Genomic DNA, 14,884 nt, shown 5'->3' with positions numbered 1-14,884 from the left:
GAGTAGGGTCTACATCCCCACCAGGTTCTGGCTGCCTGGTACGATTCCATGCTGAGATTCCATGGGGAAGGACTCAATGAAGCCAGGCTAGCTGAGGAGGGGAGTGGTGGGTCAGAAGAGAAAGACCCTGCTCACTGCTGGAGCTGCCGAAGCTGCTGGAGCTCCCTTCCCTGCCCATGGAGTAATCCTGGGGCGGGTTTGTGCAGGGCTGTTGGTGCCCCGGGCAAGGGGCTGTGCTGAAAGGAGGGTGCTGTTGGAAGGGCAGCCTTGGGAGGGTTGGCTCTGGAGCCAGGGGGAGCAGTGACAGGAGGAGCAATGCCAGGGTGGAGGCTGTGGGATCTCCCACATGGGGCTCTGCTCCTGAGGTGCCCAAGTTTGGCCCTGCCCAGCAGGAAGAGGCAGCCCAGCTGTGTGCTGGGCCGTGCCCTGCTCTCTGCAGCACAGCGTCTGCTGGTGTGCAGTGGGTCATTGCTGGTGTGCAGTGGGTTGCTGTTTGTGGTGGATCATTGTTGGTGTGGGGGTCATTGGCTGAGGTGGGTTGTTGATTGCAGTGGGTTGTTGGTATGGTGAGTTTTTGGTATGCAGTGGGTTGTTGTTATGGTGGGTTGTTGTTATGGTGGGTTGTTGGTGTGCAGTGGGTTGTTGGTGTGCAGTGGCAGTGCCCATTTGCTCTGGTTTGGGCTCAGCCCAAGCTGGGCAGCAGGGGAAGAGGTGGGTGGCTGTTCTGTGGTGAGGTAGGGGAGGCTGAGAGTAGAGCAGCTGGAGCCCTCAGTGAGACCTGACTTGGCTCCCCTGATCCTGCTGCTGCCTGCCAAGGGCTGGTCCTGAGAGGGACCTGACAGCCCATTGTGCCTGGACCTCTGGGCTCCTTTTTCCAGGATCTCCCTCCACCTGGCAGGGCAGGATGATTCTTTACCTGCTCCTGTGTCTCCGTGCTGCTGACAGGGTCTGGCCTTGCCTGGTCTGCCAGAGGCTGTGTTGGTTTAGTGGGATTGAGTCATTCCATGGTGTTCCTGTGTGAAATGGGGAGAGCTGGGACCAACAGAGGCCCAGCTCTGCAAACACAACCTCTGTACATCCTTTCTGGGCTTTGCAAGGAGGAGGAGATGCCAAACTGCTGCCTGGTTCAGGACTAAGCAGAGGAGCCAGTTCATGGCAGCAGCAGCAGCTCACAAGGAGAGCCTGGAGCAAAGAGTTCCCACGGGAGATCCAGGTCCATGCTGGCTTCAGGACTGGCACCTTTTCTAGACAGAGTCTCTAGAGGTGGTTTCCCAGAGATCTGGGCAGTGTTTTTACAGGAGCATCGTGGGGGGAAGTGGTGTTGGACAGGTGGACACTAGCTTGTTCCAGCAGATATCAGCATGTGGCTTGTGGGGAAGGGCTTGTCAGGGGTCCATAGTGAGGTTAGCACTGCAGTTTGGCACATTCCTGCTGTGGCCCTAGGCCACAAGGAGTGATGGCTTGGTCGCACCAGCAGGGAGAGGAGCAGAGACTCTCAGGAGGTGTAGCTCTGTATCACAAAGATTCAGGACTGGGGATGGTTGCTCTGGTCTCTGGCATGGACCTGCTCCTTCTGGAAGATGGTGGAGGTCTCACTGCTTGCTGTCTCTGAGAGGCAGTGGGAGAGTGGGGCCTTTAGTTGGTTTTCCTCTTAGACCCTCGTTGGTCCTGCCCAGCGTAGCAGCAGAGGAGCTGTTGGGTTTGGGGCTGTGAGTGGCAAAGGGGCAGGATCTGCTGCCTGGGTTTGTGGCCAGCACTGGCTTCTCTGGGCTGGCATGTTGGGTGCTGGGGCTGCTGCAGGTCACCTCAGGAGCAGCTGGGTTCCTCTGTGTGGGAGAAGGAGGCTGGTCTGTGCCCACAGGGCCAGCCCAGGCTGAAGGCAGTGGGTGCTGGGGGGCAGCAGGCTCACCCATGGCCCCCATGGCTGCAGTCACTGTGATCCACGATCCCTGCCTGGTCTCTGTGAGCACAGAACAAGCGCTGGGAAGTGCTGACAGCCCTCCTCAGCACGTGGGGTCTGGGGCTTGCATGGAGCCAGGGAGCAGGATGCTGGGCTGGGTGCTGCAGAAAGAGACACACTGGGGAGCCTTGGCTGAGGAGGGATGTGTGGTGATGCTGCAGGCTGCTTGGTTGTCACTTGTCACTGCCTTCTCCAGCACAGCACCTGTGGGTGACCTGATCTGTCTCCCTTATGCACATCTGGAAAAGATGGAGCTCCCCAAGGGGACAGGTGAGGCTGTGGGTGTTGGGGCCCCCCTACACCTGGAACAGCGGGTGCCTCTGCCAGGGCTGCTCTGTGCCAGGGACTCGGGGTCCGTGAGCTGCAGTGTCCTCTTGGTGATGGTCCTGCAAGGCTGGCAGAGTTCCCTCATAGCTGGACACTTGTCTCTGAGAAGTGGGTTAATTAGGCCGGGAGACGAAGCTTCCTCAGCTGTTTGTTACCGGGAATGAGCTCCTAATTGCACATCTACCAGATCTTTCTGGGAAGGCTGCATGGAGCGTGCTGGCAGCCCGAGGGTCCCCTGGCCCCTGGCCTGGCTCTGCTCGGGCCGTGCACTCCAGCAGGGCCCAAGGCGGGTGACTCCTCCTTCTTGGGAGCTGGGATCATGCTGGGAGCTTAGATTACATTTAAATTGCCATTTGCATTTTCCAATCAATACGCGACTTCACAATTAAGTTTGGTGTTAAAATTCTTAGCAAAAAGTGAGTGGAAGGGAGATTTGTGGAGTAAACGAGTCCTCTGGGGGCCATCGCCGCTGCCTGCTTCATTACGCTGCATATTGCTGCTGCTGCTTTTACTGTGCACCGGCACAGCCCAGCGCCAGCAGCCCGGGAGAGGGAGAGGGAGCAGCTCTGCTCCCTTTGTGTGTCACGGGGAAGAAACTCCTGGAAGGCTTCCTGCCTGCAGGTCCTGCACGGTGACAGGGAGGGTGAGGAGCACCCGTGTGCTGGCACAGGGCTCCCGGGCCACCAGGGCCTCTGGGGAGGCTCGAGGGCAGCAGCACGGGCAGGCAGCCCGGGTTCTCCCCCTTTTGGAGCTTTGTTCCTTCTGGCTTGCACAAAGGGGCTGTAGGGCCAGTCCTCCTTCCCAGCTCTCAGTTTGGTTGTGCTTCAGTCTGCCAAGCTGCAGGTTAGAGGCTGACCTAAGTGCAGCCACTGTTCCCTGCAGGCAGCATGTGTTTGGGGCAGGCTGGAAGTGCTGAAGTGGCTGTTCTGTAGCATCAGGGTGCATCAGGCTGAAGTCACATCGAGGGGAGGAGAGGAGAGGAGCTGTACTGCAGGATGCTGTGGAAGGGCAGGTCAGACTGTGGAACTGGGCTGGGTTTAAGGCAAAAAGGGGGATCATCATGCCCAGGAGGGATCCTCATGCCCAGAAGAGATCACTGTGTCCAGAAGGAATTGTCACGCTCAGAAGCCAGAGAATTCCACACAGTGACTTTGAGTTAGATCTGTAACTTTGGCCCACTCTGGAGCAGATTTTTTTGGCAGGTACCAAACAAATGTTCTGAATTACAGAGAATTCACCGTTTGCCTGGGTGAGCTGGTGGATGTTAAACTGGCTTTGTGTGGCAGGAGGAATGATCATTTTCTTACACCATGTGGGAAATGTGTGGCCCAGCTGTGGTGTTAGAGAGGATGACTTTGGGTGGGCCCAGAACCAGTGCTGAAGGGAGCGTGGGTGCTGCTGAGTGTGTGTGGGAGGATGGCACACAAGATCCAGGCAGCCGTCCTGCCCATGGCATGGCATGGCATGGCATGGCATGGCATGGCATGGCATGGCATGGCATGGCTGCCGTCTCATCTGGGAGGTGCAGGGGTGTGAGGATCCATCTCTGCTGCAGTGTCCCTCAGTGCAGGTTTTGTGCAGAGGTTGGAGTGCCGTGGTGCAGCTGAGCCTGTCCAGGGAGGGAGGGCGAGGTGACCTCCCAGCACTCCTGCAGCTCTGCTCTGCTGTGGCAGTGCCACAGATGGGCACTGTCTGCCCTGTCTGACCCAACGAGCACCCCCAGACCGAGGTACCTTTCCCACAGAGCCCAGGAGCTGCTCAGGGATGGCACCTCCAGCCCCAGAGCTCACACGTGGGCAGCTCCCACCCAGGCCCTGTGCAGGACCAGCCCTGACAGCCCACTGCAGGGTCCTGCCACCTGAGCAGGATTGTGCCTGCTGTCCTCAGCAGCTCAGTGTGCCCAGGGATAGGAGGCAGCTGGGGTTAAGGACAGTCGCTGCACTGATTTACACCATGCAATTGCAACATTACCTTTAGGTTTTCTGGCTTTGTGTTTTCTTGGAGTTCATTTGAGCAAGACGTTGAGGAACTGGTCTGAATCAGATGCAGGTTGGCTGGACCTCTGTAAGTCCTCTTGGACACAGGTTTGCCATTTATAACCATGCTTGTTCTCAGACATGGATATGTTTTGAGACCTTGCACTTGACTAGTTCTCATTGCATTCATTGCTGGCTCTATGGGTTTTGTACAACTGGTGCTGAAGAGGGTTGTTGCTCAGTTAAAAACCTGATAGAAAGCAAAAACACTTGTCAGCACAGTCACTCCTGCCATCAGATAGTGTGTTTTACCCAGGGGACAGCCAGGCTCCTCTAATGTCCTGTTTGCATCAGCTGGCATTGCCTCTCCTCTCCTCTCCTCTCCTCTCCTCTTTGCCCATCACTCTTTGCCATAGTTTTTCCATGGATTTGCTCAGTGTGAGCCTCCAGCCGTGACTCCAGGGGTTGTTGCTTGTCCCTGGCAGGCCTTGGCAGAGCAGGAGCTGTCAGCCAGCTGCCACATTCCATGCCACGTTCTCATTAGCACCTTCTGACTCTCCCAAGTGAGTGTGTCCTCTGAGCTCCTGAGGGCCAGGTCTCCTCTCCTCTCCCCTCCTCTCCTCTCCTCTCCTCTCCCTGTTTGCCCATCACTCTTTGCCATAGTTTTTCCATGGATTTGCTCAGTGTGAGCCTCCAGCCGTGACTCCAGGGGTTGTTGCTTGTCCCTGGCAGGCCTTGGCAGAGCAGGAGCCGTCAGCTGGCTGCCACATTCCATGCCACGTTCTCATTAGCACCTTCTGACTCTCCCAAGTGAGTGTGTCCTCTGAGCTCCTGAGGGCCAGGTCTCAGATCCTGGCAGGGGATCTGATCCTGCCCACACGCAGCTTTGCCTTAGCCACTCTGCTTTGCTGTTCCATCCCTGCGTGTTGGAGGGCAGTTCCTTTCCCACTGCTGGCTGCCCGAGCCCCGCGCTGGAGGGCTCGTGGGGACTCCTGCCTGTTGTGCACCATTTATTGCTGATTTCACGGTCACGTCTGGCAGGGTTGTGCCCCCACCACTTTGTGCTGGGCCTTTGCGCCGTGCAGGCGCAGCAGCTCAGTCTCCAGGCACTGGGATGGGGCCCCCAAATATGCCAAGGCTGGCAGGGCTGACACTTTCTGCCCAGGGTTTTGAGGAGGGGCTGGCCCGGGGCCCAGATTTTTGCCAAGTTAGGAACAGGCAGTCTGGGTGTCTGTCCAGACAGCACTTTCAGAGGGGCCAGGCCTGACAGTTGGTAGAGCCAGCTTTTTCCCAGACTTTGTTACTCATTCCTACTTTTGTCCCCCCACGCTGTGCTTCCCTCCCTGCCGACAGAGTGCTTGATGTGCTCTCCCTGCTCCAGAGCCCTTGCACCTGGTGTCTTGCCCCAGCTTCCTTCTCCCTCTCCACCTTTGTCCTTACCTGATACATAATAAATTGCTGCTGGAGGTAGATTCCTGGGGAGGCAAAAATGAATGGGGAGAGGATGGGGGTCGTGCTGTGAGCTTTGGTTCAGCTCAGTGGAGTTGGGTCTGGGTTACCTGAGTGCAGTCATTTCCTGGCCCTGGGAGTGTGGTGCCAGCGACAGCAGGGTGGGTCTCAGGTAAAATCCTGATGGGAAAAGGGGACAACTCTGACTCTCAGCTGCCCAGGACCTGCACTCCCTCCTGGGACGTGTCCATCCCTACCCTGACAGCTCTCAGAATCACTAGCTGGCGAGAGAATGTGCATCCCTTGGGAGATGTGTTTGGAGTGTTATTTCTCAACTGGCCTCTGCCTGTCCCCAGTTTTCCCTGCCTTGACCATCCCTCTGCACTTTGGGTGGTGGGAGAAGGTCTGGGAGCAATCTGTGTCTGTGGTGGTTGCCCTTCAGCATGGGAAGAGTGGGTGGTTTGGGACACCAGAGGATGTGATGGGTCCCTCAGAGGACCTGAACATTGGTGTTGACACGTGGAGACCCTTATCCCTGAGTGGAAGGGGCTGTCTGTGGGACTGGGGGGTTGGTATGGAAAGAGTGCAGCCCAGGGAGTGTGGGAAAGCCAACCTAGAAGATGTTTTCTTGAGTCTGCTCGTCCTTTCTTCTCAAAGACCAGTGTCCAAGGGGCAGTGTTGGAGTGGAGCATGAGGTGCCTGGATCAAACACCATCTGACACTCGTGACTCTTCTCTTTTAGGGCATTCTCCTCAAACGCAGTGGCAAGTCCCTCAATAAGGAGTGGAAGAAGAAGTACGTGACACTGTGTGACAATGGGGTCCTCACCTACCACCCCAGCCTGCACGTGAGTACTGGGCTGAGAGGGGGAGCAGGGTGGGACAGAGCAGTGTCCTTCATGCACTTGCAGCAGCCGTCATGGCAGAGAGGGGCTGGGGAAGAGTTTGGTAGCAGATGGAAGATCTGGGCTCTGCCCTGTGCAGGCGTTCAGCGTTGGCCACCTCCCAGGCAGCATTTTCAGCAGACCAGGTTTTTACCAGGGTCTGGAGGAGACTCTCTCCTGCAGGCCATTTGCTCAGTGCTAGGCTGATGGAAGCAAGCTCTGTGCAGGATTGCCCTGGGAAGCTGCAGTTCTCTCCTGTTTGCCTGCTCAGCCCATTAAAGCAGGGCCTACCTTGCAGCCGTGAGGAGCAGGCAGAGAACTCCTCGCAGCTGTGTCTGATGTGCCATTTGGGTGTGGAATAATTTTCCTGGCTGCTGGGTGTTGGGTAATGGAGACGAGGTGCCTGTGCAGAGGCGCGCTGCCCCGGTGCCGTCTGATCCCCCGCTCCTCAGGCACGCAGCTGCCGCCCCATCCATCTCTGTCGCCTCCCCACTGTGGGGCTAATGGCTTCTTCCCTGTTCCCTCTTGAGCACAGTTTGCTGCTGTGGCAGCAGCCACGGACAGACACACCTGTGACACAGGCCCAGCACCTCTGCCAAGGGCGTGCTGCCGCAGGACAGACAGACGGGCAGTGGCTGGGGGCACACCGTGGTTTAGGGGGCTGCAAGGAGGAGAACAAGGTGCTGCAGCTCTTGTGAATGTTTCCAGGCCCTCGGTGTGTCCCTGATCTCTTCAGATGTGGGGTATTGGAGTGTCCGGAGCCTCAGAGTCTTTCTCCTCATTGCTAACCCTGCACTGTCACTCCAGGGTTTACCATGTTCAGTTATCCAGCTCCAGAGCCCCTGGACCCTGACCCAACCATTGCATTTCCTTTCTCTAATTTTTTGGAGCTTTTTCTTAGAGTTCTCAACCCCCATACTGTAGTCTGCAGTTCTCTAACTTTGTAACCCTAGTTTTTGGTCTTCACATCACCAAACCAGGAGGGAGTGGCTGCTGCTGCCATCTCTGCGTGTGTGCTCACCTGTGCACCTGTGCGTATGGGCTTATCACATTTCCACCATGGAAATTACCATGCTATTACCATCAGCTGTGGAGGGAGAGCAATTTCTGGGCTGTTGTTTAGCTCCTCTCAGATGCTGCTGCTGCCACACACCAGGTTTCTCTCCTTTTTTCACCATTCCTTCCTCAGGGGGTGATCGAGATTGATGCCACTTGCTTTCCATCCTGCACTTCAGTGTTTCATTTCATTACTGCGTTGCCCTGGGAAAAAATCTGGTTTGCTTCCAGCTGGTGCCACTGGTGATCCACAGCCCGTTGCTGAGGGTGGTGCCAGCTGGGCCTCTCCTGCCTGGTTTCCACGAGGAGCTCTGAACCTTGCCCCTGGGACAGGAGGTGTATTGCTGGATGTGTTTACCCACAGCGAGGGTGGATTACCCGTGGGCACAGAGCATGGGGCTGCCCAGCCTGTCTGCCACAAGGCTGGGGTTCTGTGTGCTGCCCTGGGGCATCGCCTGCCTCGGAGCTGGGGAATGCACCCTGGCACCCACCCTCGTGTCCCACTGCCTGCTGCAGTTCTGGCAGCATGATCCACAAAGCCTCTCTGCCTCCCTTTCCCTCGGGTACCTGGTGTACAGCCTGCTTGGAAGGGGTAGCTGCAGGAGGAAGAGGTAGTCCAGAGGAGGATGTCCCATTGTAGCTGCTCCTCCCCGTCCTCCAGAGTGAATCAGGGGGTGCTGTGGTGGGTCTGTACCCACCCTGTGGCCCAAGGCAAAGCTCCCGTGTCCTTTTCCAGGATGACACAAGCAGAGCACGTTAGGGATGGAGCAAACCTGTTCTCCTGAGGATGGGCACATGCTCTTCAATCACTTCAGTGTGGCAGCAGATCCCAGGCTGGCTGGCACGGGGTGGGGGAGCTGTGGGCCAGAACTAACCACAGAGTGCCAGCCAAGGGGACATGCAGCATCCAGTTCTTGCCATGGAATGGGCAGTCCCAGCCTCTTCCCTGCCTGTGCTGCCATGTGTCTGTGGATGGTGGAATTCTGGGTGCAGAAAAGGGGTCCCTGAGAGCAGACTGAGCCTTGCAGGAAGAGTCTTCCCTGTCCATCAGGATGTTCAATGCCCCAGAGCATTTTTGTGCTCTTTTTGAGTTCCCAGTGGCTGTTCCCTGGCATGAGTCCTGGCTTTTCTTCTCTTCCATCTCTGTTACATTCTCTCTCTGTCCCTCTTGGGGTGGGTGTCAGGACCTCAGAGATCAGCAGCCCTAATTTATTTCTCTGCCAGTGCACATCTGACCAGGTGTGTCCATGCCCCATTGGGTGGAGGTCAGGGCCTGGCTCTGGCAGTGCTGATTTTACCAACCAAAGCTTCCTGGTGGAGCTCTTCATCTGTTTTTGGGAGTTCATCACTCAGCCTATGTCTGGATCTGGATCGTGGTACCTCCAGCCCAACTTGAAAGTTTCCTCAACAGGAGTCAGGCGTAAACTCTGGGTTTTCAGTCACAGGTTGGCAAACACATGGTGGTGAGCTGGCCCTGGCCCTGGAATTGCTTTCCTGATGGAAGCAAAACTGCCTTGAGCACCAGCCTGGACTCACCAGCTTGGGAACTGTGGGGCAGTGGTGGGTTCCTGCCCTGAGGTGCCACCTCTGCCTCTGCACTGGAGCAGTTGGTGGTTTCAGGGACAGGCAGGATGCCTGGAGATGAAGGCAGGAGTGCTGGGGGCCTGATCCCTGGATGCAGCAGGGCTTTCCTTGTTGCATTTATGTTCTACCTTTCTGTAAGTGTGTTCAGTGAAAGGAGAACAAGTTGTGTGAAGAGCCTGGTGCAGCTTCCCATCACTTCCCAAAGCCTTGGAGAGAATTCTGCTGCTGGTGGAAGGTGCGTGGCTGAGCCCAGGCTCGCCGGCCGCGCTGCACAGAGCCAGGGAAGCAGCTCCCATTTTGCAGCCAGTGGAGCCATTCACACAATCACCTTCTGTTAATTCTATCTGCAACATCAATTAAATTGTTTGTAGAAACTAATTGAATGTGGCTTAATCACACATCTTAATAGCTTTCCACGCTTTGAACTCGTTGTTAATTCCAGTAATAAAATGAAATGAGAGAACTGGCTGGGTAATTAGCGAGGAGGCTTGGGAAGAAATTGCTGTTTTATGGTAGGTAATAAAAGCGAGCGGCAGTGACCGCTCGCTCCGGCAGGCAGCCGGCGACCGCGGCACTTGTGCTGAGTGAGGGAAAATCCTCCAGCCCTCGGAGGGTCCTGCCCAGGGCTGGCAGCAGCTCTGCACCCAGCTGGGAGCAGCTCGGTGTGCTGTGTGCTTGGCTGGCCGTGTCAGGGCACGCAGGGGACCGGCTGGGGAGTGCCAGGTTGGAGGCCAGGCTGCCCCGTGTCCAGGTGTGCTCTGGGGGCAGGATGCCTGCAGGGGGGTCAGTGGGGAGAGAGGAGCTCAGACCAGGTGTGAAGGTGCTGTGGGAGACTATGACCCTTGCAAATAGCTACGTGAGAGCACAGAGAGCCTGTGCAGCCCCCGTCACCCGCTTTTGGGTCCAGGATGGGAGGATTGTTGCTCTTAAACTCAGCTTGTTCTTGTGTTTGTCTTCTTGGATGTGGAAGCAGATGGGGACCATCTCTGAATTAATCTTTTTGGTGACCTCCTTGTGAACTGGAGTAAACCCAAGCCCCCTGCAGCAGCCACAAGCTCTCCCTGGACAGCTGTGGCTTCTCTCCTGATGGCAGCAGAGGAGCCCAGAGATGGTGTCCCCAGTTCCCTGTTCCTCCCAGAGCCTTGAGCTCCAGTGTTGGTCCCTGCTCCCTTGGGATCTGACCAAGAGTTTCCCCCTGTAACATTGGTTGGGTCTTCCCCTTCTGAGGGCACAAGCCCAAGGAGGAGCTGGCCTCATCAGAGAGGGCTGGAGAAGAACCACGGTGCCCCAGGGGCAGGGAGGGGTGAGAGACACAGGAAGGGATACAATGCTCGGGAGAGATTGGGAGTCTGCACCCTCATTCTGACTGAAAGCTGAAATGCTCTTGGAAGACAGGGCAGAGTGATAGTTACAGACTGCACATGGGCTTTTGGCTGTATAATGAATTGTCTGCCAGAAGAAATGGTGGAAGCACCAAGTTTGGAGTAACAGGGAGCTCTGCAGGTGAATGAGCAAGGGAGTTACCTGAGTTCTGTTGTTTTGGGTTTCTCTTAGCCCAGCTGTGACCTGAGGGAATTTTTAGGTATCCTATTGCTTATGCTGTACTCATATCATATTATATAATGTCATATCATATGTCATTATATCATATCATATGCTGTTGCAGGTGAGTGCTGAGATTAAGCAAGGATGACAGGGAGGAGGAGGAGGTGCTGGCCAGCTGTGTGCCCTTTGGCTCCATGTGGTCTCTGATCCCCAGCCATGCTTTCCCAAACGGGCTTGTCCTGGCATCCAGCAGGGCCTAGTGCTGATTCTGAGGATGGGGAGCTGAGCGTGTGTGGCTGGGGCAGGGCTGATCCTCCCCCCTTGTGCTCTGCTGCAGGACTACATGCAGAACGTGCACGGCAAGGAGATCGACCTGCTGCGAACCACGGTGAAGGTCCCGGGCAAGCGGCTGCCCCGGGCCACGGCGGCAGCGCCCAGCGCCAGCCCCAAGGCCAACGGGCTGGCCAAGGACAGGAGCAGCTCGCAGCTGGCAGGAGGCACAGGTAGGAGCTGGTGTGGGTGGCACAGAGCCAGCAGCTGTCCCTGCACAATGCCCCAGCAGCCCTTAGCTTTGCTGAGCTGGTAACAGAACCCCTTCTGGAGTGTCTGGCTTTCACCACCCTCGGGGAGTCCCTTTGGTGGGTGTTGGCATTTCTGTGCAGGTCCCAGGTAAGCTCCCTGGGTAATCCTTCTAGGATTTTACAGGTAAGAGGTAATACTTGTAGGATTTTGTGCTGGTTGGCATCCAGGACAGAAGAACGTCAGAGGGTTTAACTGCAGTGTGAACCCCTGAGGAATTTCCTCACCTTGAGGAGAGTGCTGAGGCTGGTGAGCTGCGGCACATGGTGGAAGCTGCTGCTCCCTAAACCAAAGGAAATCCCAAGGCCCTTGGTTCCTGACAAGTTCTGTTTCTTTCTGGTTTTGGGACCCTCTTTCCTCCTTACCTTTCCCTGGAGAAATGGTGAAGATCTGGTTTGGGACCATCACTCTGTGTGCACACTGAAGAGTTGCCCCAGAGTGTGGTGAGGTGAGACTGGGAGGCTGGCTGTCCCTCTGGCCTCTCACAGAGTTCCTGTCACACTCCTCCTCTCATGGAGTTCCTGCCATGCTCCTCTCACTGCTGCTGCCATGGGAGGCTCTCACCCTGCCAGGGGGAACTGCTGAACCTGGGGCTGTCCTGCTCACATTTCCCAGAGCCTTTACTGCATCCTTGGGGCTGGTGTCCTTGGCCAGGGTGGGCAGTTCCCACCTGCCTTTATCTCAGCTAGCTGTTGGCACAGTCCGGTGCACAGGTTATGGAAAAGGCTCTGTTGGGGATGCTGAGGGTGGTGCTGCTGATCACAGAAATTCTTCCAAATCCAGTACTCAGAGTGAGCTTGGGTGACACATCCCCATCTGGTTCACTCCTGCTCTGTGCCCCAGCTCTGCCCCGTGGTCAGATGCTGTCAGCACAGAGCTTCAGAGTGACCTGGGGCTGAGGGGAGGTGGGATGCAGCTGTGGTGAGTACAGCTGCTGGAGTCCTTGGCATCACACACACAGAGACGTGGACAGGGAATGGGGCAAGTAACATCACTGCTCACATGGTGCCAAGGAGGGCATCATAAGCCCTCCCAAACCCAAACCACTGTTCTTAGAAAGTTAGAAGTCATCTGTGGGTAAACTGTCAGTTCTGACCAGGGCTGTGCAGCTCTGCCTGTTCCTTGCCTGGGCTCTCCACTGTACACTGACACTCTTCCACCACCTCCACCCACACTCAGCGTTCCCCAGCATGGGACAGTTCCTGAGTCTGGGCAGGGACACTCCCTGCCTGCCTGTCAGAGGTGCTTTGTCTGAGCTCTGACTTAGCAGAGGTAACAGAGCTGGGGGAAGGATTCAAACCACAGAGGATCTTCTGCTGATGTCAAACCAGCTGCTCACCCAGCGCCGTATCCTGCTTCCAGCAGTCCTCTCAGTCCTGCTGGGCTCAGGAGCAGGTTGGGATGTACCTGGATTACTGGGATGTACCTGGATTACTGATCCCTGCTGCTGGAAAACCAGTGCCAAGGATGAGTACAGTGTGAGAGTGCCCCTGCAGTTTGGGCCAGGGGGCTGGAGCAGTTGCAGAGGGTGGGCTGGAGCTAGAGCAGTTACACAGGAGAGGAGATGCAATGTCCTAGCAGGGGGGAAATGAATGTTGGAATAGTTTATCTGGAGAGCAGTTGGGCTGAGCACTGCCTGAGCCTTTAGAATGAGACCAGTTTCCTGTTCAGATGTGCTTTAGCCCATCTGCAGGTGCTGCTGGCAGTGCAGGGGTGGCACCCTGTGGCACTCCCACATGGTCACTGCCATGTGGGCTCTGTGCCTTTGGGATCCCCTGTCTGCCCTGGGCCCTCCAGCAGAGCAGTGCTCTGGGCTGCCCAGACTGGGTGTCCACACAGGGCTCAGCACCAGGACAGCAGCTTTACCACAGGTGTGAGCCCTGTCTTGGCTCAGGCTGTGTCTGCAGTGTCAGAAATGCTTTTTGTCTGGTACACAATCAGTAAAGGCTTTTCTGAGGCATTTTTTAATCTCTCTCTGATGCCTCCAAGCCCCATAGCAGCGGATGCAGTCACTAAGTGCACTGATGGGACACAGACTGTCTGAGGTGATGTGCTCTTATCCCTGTGCAATGCCCAGGCTGGATTTAGGGTTGATGGAGAATCTGCCTGCCTTCAAATTAGCAGTGACCTCACAGTTTTTCCACCTTTGGGACTGTGGATGAGATTGTTACTGGATCCACTGGGCATCTCTCATCTGACACATATTTTGGGAACTGGAGGAGAAGCACTTCAAAGTTTGCAGTTCTTTGTCAGTCACAAGTTAATCTTCAGAGGCCACAGACTTTGGAGACATAAGGGATTTGCTGTCTTGCCCCAGGAGTCTCTGGGCAAAGCCAGGTGGCCAGTGGTTCGAGTTCAGAGCAAGTGTCTGGTTCCTCTGTGAGCTGACCTCTGCAGAGGTAAGTGACTGTGCTGGCTGATGTCCACTGCAGTGTCTTTACCTGGGGTGGGGAAAGACCAAGAACACAGAGGGCAGAGGAAATAAAAAATGAAGTCTCACCTTGCCCTGTATGTGGATGAAATACATGAGTGCAGTGCTCTGGTGAGGATCCAGAGTAACTCCAAGGCAGGTATAGACAGCTTCAAGCTAAATACAGTAGGAGTGAGGAAGGGACTTGTGTGTGTGAAGCCAGTGGGGGCTCTGTGCACCAGTATTTAAACCATTCAAGAAGGCAGCTTTACTGCAGTTAAGCTTGGTTTTATTTTGGGTTGGCTGAGTTCTCATTGTCCAGAGGAGGCCATGGAGATGCTCCAAGGGCTGGAGCCCTCTCCTTCAGAGAGGGCTGAGAGAGATGGAGGTGTTAACCTGGAGAAGAGAAGGTTCCAGCGAAGACCTTAGAGCCCTCCAGTGCCTGAAGCTGGAGAGGGAGCTTGGACAAGGGCCTGGAGTGACAGGACAAGGGGGAATGATGTTACAGTGAAGGAGGGGAGGTTTAGATTGGATATTGGGAAGTTCTTCCATGTGAGGGTGGTGAGGTCCTGGCACTGGTTGGCCAGAGGAGCTGTGGCTGCCTCATCCCTGGAAGTGTCCAGGGCCAGTTTGGACAGGTCTTGGAGAAGCCTGGTCTGGCGGAAGGTGTGGCAGGGGATGGCCCTGCAGTGGTTGGGCTGGAGAGGGCAGGAAAGGGATGAGCAGATCTGCCAGAGCTCACAGGTGCTGTGGCCTGAAGGCAGGTATTCATGAGAGGTGTGCCACTGCTGGCTCAGGTGTCTCCTTCACATCCCTGCTGCTCCTCTTCCCACTGGAATGTCTCTTCTCTTGCCCTCTCCCTCACAGCCCCCCAGGTGCATCCTTGCTATGGTTCCTCAGGCTCACCTGGCCTCGTGCTGTGCTGCATCACATGTTCCTGGCTCCAGGAACAAGGGCAGCTCCTATCAAAGTGCAGGTGGGATGAAAAGGGACTTCAGTGAGGCAGGAGAGATGGTGGCACAAGACAGTGTCAGCACAGGAGCCTAGCCTCAGCCCAGCTGAGCCTGGGTTCTTGCTTCACAGAGGTTTGTAGGGACCTGCTCCAAAGGGGAGCT

At 56.1% G+C, this 14,884-nt stretch overlaps 1 protein-coding gene across 1 annotated transcript in view; it reads left to right on the top strand.

Moving 5' to 3' along the window:
- Positions 1–14,884, top strand: part of AGAP3 (ArfGAP with GTPase domain, ankyrin repeat and PH domain 3) — a 74,942-nt gene that overhangs the window by 28,909 nt on the left and 31,149 nt on the right. The window contains exons 10-11 of the mRNA XM_039726475.1: positions 6,455–6,559; positions 11,118–11,283. Coding sequence (XP_039582409.1) covers positions 6,455–6,559; positions 11,118–11,283 — 271 coding nt within the window. The remainder of the gene's footprint in view (positions 1–6,454; positions 6,560–11,117; positions 11,284–14,884) is intronic.

Source organism: Passer montanus, unplaced genomic scaffold, assembly GCF_014805655.1.
Source record: "Passer montanus isolate IOZ18808 unplaced genomic scaffold, ASM1480565v1 scaffold59, whole genome shotgun sequence".
Lineage (NCBI taxonomy): Eukaryota > Metazoa > Chordata > Aves > Passeriformes > Passeridae > Passer > Passer montanus.
The sequence above is the reverse complement of the archived record's forward strand: the minus strand, read 5'-3'. Positions and strand labels throughout refer to the sequence as shown.